Below are 13842 nucleotides of genomic sequence, written 5' to 3' on the forward strand. Positions count from 1 at the left end.
GGCCTACGGGTTCTCCCGTCCGCCCTCCTGCCATTGGCCAGCGCTCAGTCGCTGAGCGCGTCCCCACAGGACGGTGGGCGGGAGGCGGAGGCGGTGCGGGCCGAGCGCGCTCCGCTGCTCCCGGCGCTGACCGAGCGGGGCGGGAGCCTGAGGAGAACGCGGTGCATCCCGCCCCGCCGCGGCCCCGATGGAGGCGGCCGCGCCCTGGTGAGTGTGTGCACCAACCCGGTACCGGCCCTGGTCCCCGCCTTCGCACCCCCAGTCCGGGCCGCTTTGCTCCCCTCACGGGAGCAGCGCTCTCCGGCCGCCGGCGCGGTTCCGGCTTGCCCTCGGCTCCCGCGCCGCTCCCGGCTCGCCTGGGGACGCCTGAGTGGGGTTTGCTGCCCGCTCTCAGCGCCGTGGTTTGCTGTCCCTCTCTCCCCAGCCCGCAGCCCGCCGCGGCCATCCGGCCCATCGACCGCGCCTCTGTCCATCGCATCTGCTCGGGCCAGGTTGTGCTGAACCTCGGCACTGCCGTCAAAGAGCTGGTGGAAAACAGCCTGGATGCCGGAGCTACCAACATCGGTAACCCTTCCTCGAATTTCATAACTTCTCATAGGCTTCTAAAGCACGTCTTTTTCCTCAAAACTGAGTGCATGTTAACGAATCTGGGCAAACGTTTTCTGTTTGCAGCGATTTTACACCTCAGGTTAATAAAACAATCTGATTCCCAGGCTCCAGCTGCATTCCTAGTAGCATGTGAGATTGTGTTATTTTATTTCTAGCCCTTTGGCCACTACGAAAGTGTGTGGCCTGTGCAGCAGCGGTGGTCAGGCTGTGCCAGCCGGTGGCCTTGGGCTAGCGCAGGGCAAAGACAGGTTTCCAGAGCTCCCAGGGTGGTGGCTGGGATAACTGGGAGGACTTCTGTTCAGACAGAAGTTCAGTGAAGCTGAATGACCTGGAACTACAGTCCCGTTTGCATTAGATTGACCTAACTTTTGACAGCTATCGGCATTTTCTGTTCTGTTATTATTCAGTTTTGGCATGGAAAGCTGTTATTTGAAACATTGACTTCAAGTGCAAAATTGGTGCCAAACACCATGTTTGAACATAAAGAATTGAAATACTTTATGACTCAATTTTGTAGATATAAAACTTAAAGATCATGGGGCAGAACTGATAGAAGTTTCAGATAATGGAGGTGGAGTGGAAGAGGAAAACTTTGAAGGCTTGAGTAAGTCGAATTTTTTCATAATATAGATGTGGGCATTTAGTTTAATCATATTTAATGGACACTTGGCTTTTGCATAATGTGTGTGTTATCTGCAAGACTTGAGCGATGCTAGACTGGCCTTCTGTAGTGCTCTTGTGGTGATAGTTTTTGTAACCCAGAAATAGTCTTTGGTTCCTTTGCTTATTTAAGTGGCACAAGCAATACAAATAATCACAGAGGAGAAAATCTTATAAATGTTCATGTGGATTAATTGATGTTTAATCATTGGTCGTTGCTGAAGGAGTTGAGCTGTGTGGAAGTGGCTGCTTTGGGAAGTACAAACTTGAATATTTGCTGAAAGGGAACTGACCTTGTGCTGACTGTCAAACTTCCCATTAGCTAGTTTTGAATTGCACAAAGTGGGAGCAGAAACAGTACTGTCTAATGAGTCTAACTAGCCTCTGCAACAGAAATACTGGCATTTCTCTTTTTTTGATAAAACAACTAGGAACCTTTTCCCCATAGGTTATTACTCAGTAACTTTGGTGTGCACTGTATGTTTTTGGTACATCAGAAGCTCAGTCTGCTGCTGTTCCAGCACAGTGGAAGTCCAGGGGTGCTGCTGCTGGCTCAGTTTGTTCCCTGGTGACTGGTGCTGCACTGATGGTGTGGGTTGAGTCCTCCTCAGCTGTTGGGGTGGACTGGGCTTATGCCTGTCCTGTGTCCACCTTGCACAGCACAGCTGCAGATTCTGTGACAGGTCCAGCAGCAGCAGAGGCAGGTACTGTGTCCTGCTCTGAGGCATCTTGTAGTGCTTATACCAATAATGCTCAATAAGTCTGAAATAACAGGTGCCTCCCAGGATTTTAAAGAGATCATGTTTATAGGAAAAAGGAAGGCAAGCAGTATTTTGTCTTTAATCATTATATAAAACACAAAATTTTACACATTGTGTAAAATACAGAAGGGGTTTTGTTTTGTGACATCCATACTACATCTGCTTGCATAGACCACCGTCACTTTGAAGTGGAATATGTATTTGAAATATCTTTTTCCAGCTCTGAAGCATCACACATCAAAGATACAAGATTTCTCTGATCTAATACATGTTGAAACATTTGGGTTTCGAGGTGAAGCTTTGAGTTCACTGTGTGCATTAAGGTAATTAATATTATATACTATTAGTACAAAGTTACTATAGGCACAAAAACACTACACCCTTTCAGTTTACCATTATTGATAAATGAGGCTTTGGAAACTTCCAGTTCCTTACTTTTAGGTCAGTTTTGAGCAATAGATTGAATGACATCCTGAGTAGTTTCCAACCAAAATTATTCTGTGATTCTAAACATCTATTTGGTCATTTTATGTACAAAATTTAATGATGCTTAAGTATGCAGATATTTACAGGGTGTATTTCCATGAGTATTTGATCCTCTGATATAAAGCACTCTTAACATTTAAATGTTGGTTGTTAGGCTGTAACTCATTAAGACTGTACTTAAATTTCTTTCAGACCAACTATACATTTTAAATCAGCTTTTGTACACAGTGCTGCTGGTATCTATTAAAATAAGGAATGTAATGTTCAGCAAAACTAGATTTTAACATTGAGTTTTATAAGAGAGGAATGAAAGGGATACAAATAAGAATGTGTAGCTAGGAAAATGTTACATTACTCTGAAGAGCAAGTTCTTAGTTGTTTATGGTGAAGAGTTGTTTTAATTAAATTGATAGTATTGCTGTAGTTTCTATGCTGCTTGCCATAAGGAATAGCTAAGATAATATGGTGCTCAGTGAGTAATTCTTTTGCCTCTTCCCTCCCATTAGTGATGTCACCATTTTCACCTGTCACAAGTCAGCAAAGGTTGGGACTCGTTTGGTGTTTGACCACAATGGCAAAATTACTCAGAAGACTCCTTTGCCACGACAGCAAGGAACAACTGTCAGCATCCAGCAGTTGTTTTATACCTTACCAGTGAGGCATAAAGAGTTCCAAAGAAACATCAAAAAGGTAAGGTCAGAAATTCTCAATTCAAAGGAGTGTTGTGCCCCAGAATTTATTCACTGCTGAATGAAATCCAGTTCTCTGCAGAATGCATTGATTACAGACTGATTCATGCCTTACATCTTAATCAAATAACAAAACTCTTACTGGATGCTTTTCTCTTCTGCTTTGCAATAATTTGGTTTAAAGGTATATTCTCAGACTTTGAAAAGAATCCATATTGTGATCACTTATCTGTATTTTAAAACCAGGGACTGCTGCACTGTGGCTAAATATCAGTCTTGTAAACATCCTGTTTATTCTTAAAGTAGTATTTTTCTTTTTTTTTTTTAATTTAGTTTGTAAAAATTTTAAGAATAAAACTCCCTCCTTTTGTTACCTGCAGATATTGAAGGCTTTCTTTATCCATTTGTGTTTTGAAAAGAGACATTTCATATTAATATGAACTTTCTTTTTCCTTTAATAGGAGTATGCCAAAATGGTCCAGCTGTTACAGGCCTACTGTATTGTTTGCAAAGGAGTGCGGATTAACTGCACTAATCAAGTTGGCCAAGGAAAGAAAAGCTGTGTGATATCCACTGCTGGAAGTCCCAGCTTAAAGGAGAACATTGGAGCAGTATTTGGGCAAAAGCAGGTATTGCTTTTATTACTGAGAAAGGAGAGAATGGAGGTGTATGGAGGGATTTTTAGTGTCCAGTAGGAAGTGAGGATGGAGCATTGGGCTGCAGCACACCCTACAGGCTGGCAGAGGACAGACACCGCAGCCTCCACTGCTCCCTCTCCAAGTCCTGCAGCTCCTCAGATATGGTTTATGTTATTTATGATGGAGGAGATGGGGTTGTGACTTAGTATCTCTTTGAAATGAGTTTTAAGAGTTGTTGTGCCAGCAAATGGGCTGTGTGTCACAAGAACAAGCAATTTAACAAAAAATCCTTAGGATGGTGTGATGTGAAAGTCTTAACTGGAGAACAGAAAACTGAGGCATATCCACTTTTGCAAGCTCTTCCTATCAAACCAAGTTTTATTCTTGATAACCTTTAAATTGGATTGCAGTGAGGCCCTGTAAAACTGTAGACTGTTATGCTTTCTAAGGAATAGCTATAAAAATAATTGTTATCCTCTGGATGAGTGCAGAGATGAAAAAAAGCTCAAAAACATCCTTCCTACAACTGTATCTTACAATCATCAGAAATATCGAGTGGTTGATAGCTGCTGGTTGTTGATAAACAATTTTTCCCTCCACAGTGCCCATATGGAGATTTCAAAGCCTGTTCATGATTTGGCTGAAAGATGAGAGAGAAGATGTAACTTTGTCTTGCCATGTGGCATCAAACATAGTTGAAATTTGAGTATTTTCTAGATGTAATGTTTAGCTTACAGCCTGTCTTTTAATATTGAATACTTAAATTGATAGAAGCTGCTCTTATGGCAGAAAAGTAGTAGTGGCATGACTGGGAAAATGTTTGTGGTAAACATAACTGTTCAGAGGGAGCTTGTAATTCAAATAACACATTTTTTAATAGTTTTATTGTCCTTTCAAAAGTAACTTCTGTTACTCTTTTTGCCTTTTATTTTAGTATAAAACTTGTTTAGCTCATATGTATGCCAAAATGTCAATCATTTTGTTGTTCTGCCTGTGTACATTTAATGTAAGGGTCTGTGAAATACATAAGGCACATGTTGTGATAGCAAAGGATGAGAACAGGCATTTCTTAAAGGCATTTTTCTGTTTCTCAGAGACCAGTGCTATTACCTTTTAGTAGGTTTGGATATTTTAAGTGTTTGTCTTGGTCAGCCAAACCCCACAATTTTCTCAAATAGTTTTTAAGGCTAATAAGTGACAATAAAATAGAAGGGAAAAATCTATATAGATTTGATGTTTCACTTTCTTCCTTTTTTTTTTTTTTTTTTTTCAGTTGCAGAGCCTTATTCCTTTTGTTCAGCTTCCTCCTAGTGAAGCTGTTTGTGAAGAATATGGACTCAACCCTGCTAATATGCCACAAAATCTTTATAGGTAATTAGGAAAGTACAAAGCACTGCTGTGTCCTGTGGCACTTTACCATAAACCAAAATTTAAAATAAAAAAGGAAAAGCAATAAAAAGGTGTGATTATAGTATTGAAAAGAGCCAAGAACAGCATAGTGGATACTGGGATGCAGTTTTGTAGTAGTCTTTGTCAGACAATGAATTGAGAGAGGAAATGTGTATAACCATATTCACTGATGCTATATAATAGTGTTTCCTTAAGCCCCTTATAAAGTACTTTCCCCTTGAACATGCTTTTCTCGTCCATTTTGCCTTACTCTTACATTATTTATCCAACAGCATTACTGGCTTCATTTCTCGCTGTGATCACGGCGTTGGAAGGAGCACAACAGACAGGCAGTTCTTCTTCATCAACCAACGTCCCTGTGATCCAGCAAAGGTGAGGGGGTTGTTTTCTGTCAGCAGCCCCACTAACTCAGTGCTCTCTGAAGGGCTCAGGATTAACAGCTCATGTGTGTGTTTGTTTCTTGATAGTAGAAGTTTGTCTGTCTCAAGTTTCTGTCTTAGTTCTTGTGTCTATTTGAGTGAACAAGATCTCAATCATACAATAGATGTTTTAGTGCATTAATTAATATACACTGGGGCAAAATAGAAGGTAATATTTTTTAAGTTTATTTTTTTTTCACCTTTTTTGCAGATTGTCAAGATTGTGAATGAAGTTTATCACTTGCACAATAAACACCAGTATCCATTTGTTGTCCTTAATATTGGAGTAGATTCCGGTACGTTCTGAATAATTTTTAGTTACTTCAGTAAAGGCTATTGCAATTTATTGATCAATGATGTTAGTATTTTGAAAATATTGCCATTTTCATATCTATGATTTCTCTGGGGATTTTTTAATGCTCACTTGGTGAGGGAGAAATAGAATCTAGCTGTGATTTCACTATTTTTCCCCTCCACCTTTTCTATACTCAAAAATTACTTAAGTGATGAGGAAGAGGTCATATTAAATACAAGAAAACTTGTATCATGTTTTTGTTTGCTAGAATGTTGAGACAGTTAAATCTGATTTGCAGACAAAATGGCAAACAAACCAGAACTAATTCTGTGAAATAACATTGCATTTTATTTGTAAAGCTTTTTTTTTTTTTTTCCAGAGTGTGTTGACATCAATGTAACTCCTGACAAAAGGCAAATTTTACTTCAGGAGGAGAAGTTTTTATTAGCAATTCTAAAGACTTCTCTGCTGGAGATGTTTGGTAGTGATGTTAACAAACTGAATGTCAATCAGAAACTTCTGGACATTGCAGGTAGGACACAAGATGTGGAAGTTTTGAGTATGATATATGGCAGAGAATTAAAGATGGAAAAACATGTTTTTAAAAACACAAACAAGAAATGAAAAAAAAATTAGGACAAAAATAAAAAAGGTCTCTAAGTTATTAAGTGATTGTTGTGGAAATGAGACGTGCCAGCATAGCAGAACTTACAGTCAACTTTGTGAAGAAAAAACTAACACAGAACTAATTGATAATACTTGCAAAAGATTTCTCCCGAGATACTAAAAGGGATCTATGTTTTTTTTATGAAAATGTCTTTGAGAAAGAAGGGTTAAAGGGTCATAAATAAAATATGAAAATTAAGTATGAGTTTATTGGATTTTAAACTTTGATGCTTTTATGTTATCTACAGAAATTGATGATTCTCTTGTCACTGTGGAGTCTTTCAAGACTGCTTTCCCTAGTTAAGATCATCTCATCCTCTTCCTTTCATTCAGCAGAGCCTCTTCTAATTTTCCTTTTTGCTGACATATAGAATCAGTTGTAGCCTGATTCTCACTGTTATTTTAAATTAACTTTTAGTAAAATCCTTGTTGGACTGGCAGTTGAGAGGCTGAAGTCCTCTAATGACCTGCAAATCCCATATACTCTAGTGCCTACTGTGTCAGCTCCTTAACACTTTGCCAATGGAATTTTATAGTGACCATTAAAGTGTAAGGGCAATTCACTTTTCATTGTTATTCTGTCATTAAACTCTTTTGGTAATCTAAATAAATGTGCTGATTGGACTGGTTACTCTTCCAATTTATAAAGAGACTACAAATTCATTCTTAGTAGTGTGTCATTAAATGTCTTCAAGGTGTAACTGTTTCTGTGTTTGATATTAATGCATTTCAGCCCCATACTCATTGTCTGAAGCTTCAGGGCTCCTTTGAGCAGTTTGCTATTTTTCTAACTGTTTTCATTCCCTTTCCCAAAGCACATAATTTAATTCATGTTTCCAGCTCACTTAGGATCTTGAAATACTTTGTATTCTGATTTCATTAGGTAACTTGAAGAAGACACTTCCTGAAGAGACAGAAAAGCCTCAGGCAGAAATGCCGTCTGACTCTGAGACTGAAAATCTGAGTGGTGAAGGCAAAAGAACAATGGCTCTTGCCAGATTAAGAGAGTCATTTTCTCTTCATCAGGCAACAGAAAGTAATTTTCAAAGGTCTAAAAAGGTAAAACAGCAGCACAGTTCCCCTAGACAGAGGTTACTTGATACCACTGGAAGTACTGTAAAGATTCAAAAGGCTGTCTTGTCTAAGGAGGCTGAGAGTTCCCCTAAGTTGGACTCAAAGGTGTCAATTCCAAGGAGACACTTGAGAAAATTAGAAGATGCTGCAGATTCTGGATTCTGTAGCATTTCGGAGTCAGATGCTGGATGTAGTACACCAGAAGCTGGAAGCTACATCAATAGTGAAAGTGCAATTAATTCTGAAGAAGAATACTGGAGCACAGAAGAACAGATGCAGAAGGAATGTCTTAAAACTGCTGGATGTAGTAAGAAGTCATTGGACTGTGATGTTCAGGTCTTGGACACTGAACCCAAGCTAGATCAAGTGAATGACTGGACTGATCAAAACAAGTTTTCTCAAAAAGTCAAGAGTTGTTCCCCAAGAGTAAAACATTTTAAAAGCAGAAACTTTAAAAGTGAAGCAGATGATTCCAAGGCAGGTAAATATCCCGAAGTGAAGAACACTAGTGTTGATGTACTGGTGGAAGTTAAAAAGAAAATTGTGCCTCTTGAATTCTCTATGAAGGTTTTGGCAGAAAAGGTAAAAAAGCTAATACAGCAACAACAGAAAAATACAGAAACTGAAAATTACAGAAGATTTAAAGCAAAAATCAGTCCTGGGGACAATAAAGTAGCAGAAGATGAATTAAGAAAAGAGATCAGGTATTTCTGCTTTCACTTGCTTGATATATTTTGTTAATCAGCTAATAAAATTAAGGAAAAATATAAGACTTGTCTTGAGGGTGGGCAAGAGGTTTACATGTACCTGCTAGGTTTGGGTCTTTTTTTTTATTTAATGTCATAGAAAAGTCTATTTGATGAGTTATTTTACTGACAGAGCAGCTAGTTGAACTAAGTGCAAACAGAATGTGGAAAACAGCACTAAAAAGGCCAGAAATATCACAGATTTGGCTTAGATCAGCCTTGTGAATTGCAGTTCAGTCAGAGAAACACCAAATTTCATGACAGAAAACAATACTCTGGAAAGACTGCATAGCTCATATTCCTCCCTTGTGTGAATGAAATTTAGTGAGACATACTTGGAAAAATAAGTTTCATTCAGATGGTTAGGGGACAGTAAAAGTCTGATTTGTTAATATTTGGATTTAAAAAATATGTTAGGAAAGTCTTCTAATTGTGAAAAGAAGGCAAATATGTCAGCTGCCTTCAAAACCGTGATGCCATCTTCAGTGTTACTTACTTGTGCTATTGCCATATTGCTTGCTTCTAATTTTATTATCACAAATAGATGAATCCTTAATGATGGATTTTGTTGTGCCAGAAATGGCCTCGTAGGTCAGTGGCAGATTTTCAACATTTATATCCTGCTTAAATGAGATTTTATTTTTAATATTAAGTGTTCTGCAAGGGAGAAACAGAAGTTTTAAAGTTTGACATGGTAACTGATAAAGGTGTAATTTGTAATTTTTTTTATATTTTTTGTATACAGTAAAGAAATGTTTGCAAAAATGGAAATCATTGGCCAGTTCAATTTAGGGTTTATAATAGCAAAGTTGAATTCTGATCTTTTCATAATTGACCAACATGCTACTGATGAGAAATACAACTTTGAGATGTTGCAACAACACACTGTTCTCCAAGGTCAGAAGCTGATAGTGTAAGTATTTTCAGTGTTTTAACAATAACATGTTTTAAATTGAATTCAGCATTTTAGAAGGATATCTGTGATTTATATTTATGTAGCATTTCACACATTCAGAACACTTGAGACTAAAGTGGTTTTTATGTTCTGTGTTTCCAAGAGTCAATCCTCACATCAAACATCAATTCTGTGGATGCAGTTGTAGCTGTGCAGCAAGTCCGTGGCCAAACAGATTTCCCAGTGGGCTTTCATAGCAACCCACAGTCTGGTAGGATTTTGGAGACTGTTCCTGCCACAAAGACGTGTTTGCTTCACTCCCAACTGACTTCATTCTGCTCAGTAACACTTGGAAGTAGCTGTTCAGTAGTGAGATTTTTTTAACAAAGCAGAGTGAAAAGTTCTACTACAGAGCTCTATTTTAAGTATTTCTGGGCTGTTTCTGAACTGTCTTAAGTGCTCTGTACTGTGTACCTATGCAATACTATTTTTTTCTCTCTCAGGCCTCAAAATCTCAATTTAACAGCAGTAAATGAAACTGTGTTGATTGAAAACATGGAAATATTCAGAAAAAATGGCTTTGATTTTGTCATAAATGAAAATGGTGAGTTTGGACCAGAATTGCTGGAGGTAAAAGAGTACAAAGGTTTAATCTTATTTATTATGCAAAGATTCCCTTGGGTGATATCAGCAGCTTTGAAATAAGATGCAATGCTATATATGGGATGTTTGTTTTTTAAGACTTACGCTTCTGTGGTCTCTCTTCCTGATTTAACAGAACATTGTAAATTATTCATCTCACCAGCTTTTTACAGAAGTTTTTGAAGACTGTTTGGAGTTACTCTTTGGCTACATGATTGGATGTGCATTTTATGGATATGTTAAATTAAAATCCTTTTATCAGTACACATGCAGGGATAAATGTGGGCAAGTGGTAAATCTAGTAATTTAAAATAAATAGATAGCATTAGTAACTGATTTGCTTTGGTTTTCCTTATGACTTTAGTACTGACTTGCTTTGTTCTTTTGGACAAATTCTGTAACCTGCAAGCTTCTTATCATTTCCCTTATACAGTGAGGATAATGAAAATGCAGTGTGGTACCACTTTGCTATTTGGGAAGTCACTACACATTTTTTCTGTAGTCTTCATTCCAGAATATCTCAGGGTTTCTTTGGTCTAAAATGCTATTAATTATCAGTCTCTTAGTATTGTAAATCCTGAGTGATTTTGTAGTCACATGAATTCAAAAAGGTTTCATAAACCATTTATTCTTTGGAATTGAAAAGTTTGTTAGAAAGTAGATCTTCCTGCTTTTAAGTTTGCAAACAACTTTTTGGTTGATGTTAAAAGGACATCTGGCATAGTTACCACTTTGGTTAGTTAATTACATCCATCAAAAGATTAAACATTAGTATATACATTCATCACATCATATCAACGTTTTCAAGTAGTTTCTCAGTTTTTCTCTTAAGAAAAATTAATTTCCTGTATTTCTCTGTTTCTTTATTATTGTTGTTTCCAGCTCCTGTAACTCAAAGAGTTAAATTGGTATCATTGCCAACAAGCAAAAACTGGACTTTCGGTCCACAAGACATAGATGAGCTGATCTTCATGTTGAGTGACTGCCCTGGGGTGATGTGCAGGCCCTCCAGGGTCAGACAAATGTTTGCTTCTCGAGCTTGCAGGAAGTCTGTAAGTCCTGCACTTGATGTTTGTGTTCAAATAAATAATTACCATGTTTCCTGGTGTAGTACAGGTGGCTATATCTGTATGTGTATTGCAGGGCAAGTTTATTTACTGCTGAGTGTCAACAGCTAATAGCCTTCCTTCTGTTCCTCATGTTTTTATCTAGTGTAACTTGGGAAATATTTCTGCTAGTTTTTTATTTTGTTCCAAACTAATGTGCTCATGAACACCATGTTAGCTGTGTTTTGTCTTCTGATTGTCTGGTAGGTGTTTTTTACTTTTAATGCCTTGCACAGAGTTTATTTACTATAGTAGTTCAAGTACTGCTCTGGTCGTTGTCATCTGGCAAAGGGAAAAAGGAAATAATTCTTTTTTTTCCCCTTTACTTGCAGGTAATGATTGGAACTGCACTGAATGTGCAGGAAATGAGAAAACTGATCACCCATATGGGTGAGATTGAGCATCCCTGGAACTGCCCCCATGGAAGGCCTACTATGAGACACATAGTCAGTTTAGACTTGATTTCACCAGAATAAGTCAGTGTCTGGTCTATTAACATTCTTAATTTTAATTCTTGGCAATATTTTGAGCTTTTATCATGACTCTCTTATTTCGAGTAAAAAAATTTTAGGCATTCTTCAAGTTAGGAACAAGAGCACTTGAAGGTGTCCAGCAGGATTTCCTTGCTACTCCTGTTGAGTCATCAATACCAACATCCTGGAACTCATGTAAATAACTTCTCTCTAATTGCAATTTAATGTGTGTTGTACTTCTCTGAACAGCAATCAAAACTTTTATAAAATAAATATGTTTATATATAAAGATCAGGAGTAGGTGAACCTCATTTACAGCAAATACACTGATTCTTAAAATGAAGTGGAATGTGAACTAAGGTCCTTAGCAAGACCATAAAACAAATATTAGTTTTCAATGTTTATATATCACATATATGATAATTTTAAAGAAAATGAAAATTATACACAAGGCAATTTTTTTTTCCTCATATCAAAGCTGGATTTCATTAGATAATGACTCAGAGCTTTTATATGGTGTTTAAGGATAAGTTTCCTGTTATCTGTGTTTAGGGCTTGAATAGAATAATTAGTCTGGCATCATTACTTTTAATTAGCATTGTTCCGTTCCAAATTCCAGACTTGATTTTCAAGAACAGGGATTCTTTTTCTGATAATGGATGGGAAAAAAGCACTGCTAGTCCAGTCAGCCCTAATTCTATCTCAGTACAATCAAAACAGGTCGAAAATAGTATTTGTGAATCACAAACCATTAAAACAGGTAGTTAACGCTCTTCTGGTTCTGCAGAACCAAGATTTGACCCAAGAAATCCGTGTTTATGGGTTATGTTCCCTTCACACTCTATTTGCCGCTGACGGAGCTGTGACCATGATGCTGCTGCTGTTCCTCCAGCGCTCAAAACCGCCCGCGCCGCTTCTCCGAGCAGCGTGGCAGAGCGTGCCCATGGAACCGGCCCATGGGCTGTGGCCGAGAGCCGTCAGCACATCGATTGTCCGTGTTGGCGCGGAGCCGCGCTTTCGGCCCGCTGCGGTGCGGGCCCGGCGCGGGCCCCGGCCAGCGTCGTCACGGCTACGGCAGCGCCGCCGCACTGCGCCTGCGCGGGCCCGGGCTCGGCACCGGCCCCGCCGCTCGGACAGGGCTCGGTGAGGGCTCGGCACCGGCCCCGCCGCTCGGACAGGGCTCGGTGAGGGCTCGGCACCGCCGCTCGGACAGGGCTCGGTGAGGGCTCGGCACCGACCCCGCCGCTCGGACAGGGCTCGGACAGGGCTCGGTGAGGGCTCGGCCCCTCCGCTCGGACAGGGCTCGGTGAGGGCTCGGCACCGGCCCCGCCGCTCGGACAGGGCTCGGTGAGGGCTCGGCCCCTCCGCTCGGACAGGGCTCGGTGAGGGCTCGGCCCCTCCGCTCGGACAGGGCTCGGTGAGGGCTCGGCCCCTCCGCTCGGACAGGGCTCGGTGAGGGCTCGGCACCGGCCCCGCCGCTCGGACAGGGCTCGGTGAGGGCTCGGCCCCGCCGCCGCTCGGACAGGGCTCGGTGAGGGCTCGGCCCCGCCGCTCGGACAGGGCTCGGTGAGCGCTCGGCCCCGGCCCCGCCGCTCGGACAGGGCTCGGTGAGCGCTCGGCCCCGGCCCCGCCGCTCGGACAGGGCTCGGTGAGCGCTCGGCCCGGCCGCCCCTCAGCCGGGGCTCGGTGAGGGCTCGGCACCGGCTTGGACTCCGTTCCCCGGGCAGGACTAGGCCCCGGGCCAGCCCCGTCGTCCCCTGCTCGGGTGCCGGTGACAGCTGAGGCTGTCCGTGCCAGCCGCCGTCGCTGCGGCACTCGAGGGTTGGTTCTTGCGCTAGCACACGGTGGTACCCGGCTGTGATGGGATTGCAGCCGTGCAGGTAGTGCTGCAACCTTCAAGTAGCTCTCAACTGGCAGAATAACTACAGGATTTGGTGGTTATGCAGTGCTGGGTTCAGTCTGCTACTCATAACTTGGAAAGCGAGTTAAATCAATCATAGTGCTGGTGTAACTTCCCAGAATTTTCTGAATGCGTATGTTTGAGAAATAGCTTTCAACTTTTCCACGTAATTAAATCTAATAGCTAAAAATTGAGTAAAGGTGGAGATCTCCATGTGGCAAAAGTAAGTCTGCTTACAACACTTCCGTAACATTGGAAGTGGGTTTTTCCTTATGGTTTTGATGGAAGACTTGGAGGTAATTCACAGACATTGCTCCGTGTTGACCTTGAGGCCTGCCTGCCGCAAGCTGACACCACTGCTTGAGGAATTGCT

General features: G+C 40.8%; 1 protein-coding gene across 1 annotated transcript; it reads left to right on the forward strand.

Annotated features, from left to right (window-relative positions):
* The first annotated feature begins 84 nt into the window (after positions 1-84).
* On the forward strand, positions 85-11858 carry PMS2 (PMS1 homolog 2, mismatch repair system component). The gene is made up of 15 exons (XM_066329675.1): positions 85-207; positions 425-564; positions 1127-1213; positions 2251-2353; positions 3023-3206; positions 3667-3834; positions 5117-5214; positions 5526-5625; positions 5884-5968; positions 6347-6499; positions 7517-8411; positions 9199-9366; positions 9852-9952; positions 10873-11042; positions 11429-11858. The coding sequence occupies exons 1-15, from the start codon at positions 188-190 to the stop codon at positions 11570-11572; spliced, it is 2616 nt and encodes an 871-aa protein (XP_066185772.1). The 5' UTR covers positions 85-187; the 3' UTR covers positions 11573-11858.
* The last annotated feature ends 1984 nt before the right edge of the window (positions 11859-13842 follow it).

The sequence above is a fragment of the Sylvia atricapilla genome, chromosome 15, assembly GCF_009819655.1.
Source record: "Sylvia atricapilla isolate bSylAtr1 chromosome 15, bSylAtr1.pri, whole genome shotgun sequence".
In the NCBI taxonomy this organism is placed as follows: domain Eukaryota; kingdom Metazoa; phylum Chordata; class Aves; order Passeriformes; family Sylviidae; genus Sylvia; species Sylvia atricapilla.

Coding starts and splice junctions, on each gene's coding strand:
- PMS2 (XM_066329675.1), top strand. CDS start 188: ATGGAGGCGGCCGCGCCCTG. Junction 208..424: donor ATGGAGGCGGCCGCGCCCTG/GTGAGTGTGTGC, acceptor CTCTCTCCCCAG/CCCGCAGCCCGCCGCGGCCA. Junction 9,367..9,851: donor CAAGGTCAGAAGCTGATAGT/GTAAGTATTTTC, acceptor TTTCTCTCTCAG/GCCTCAAAATCTCAATTTAA.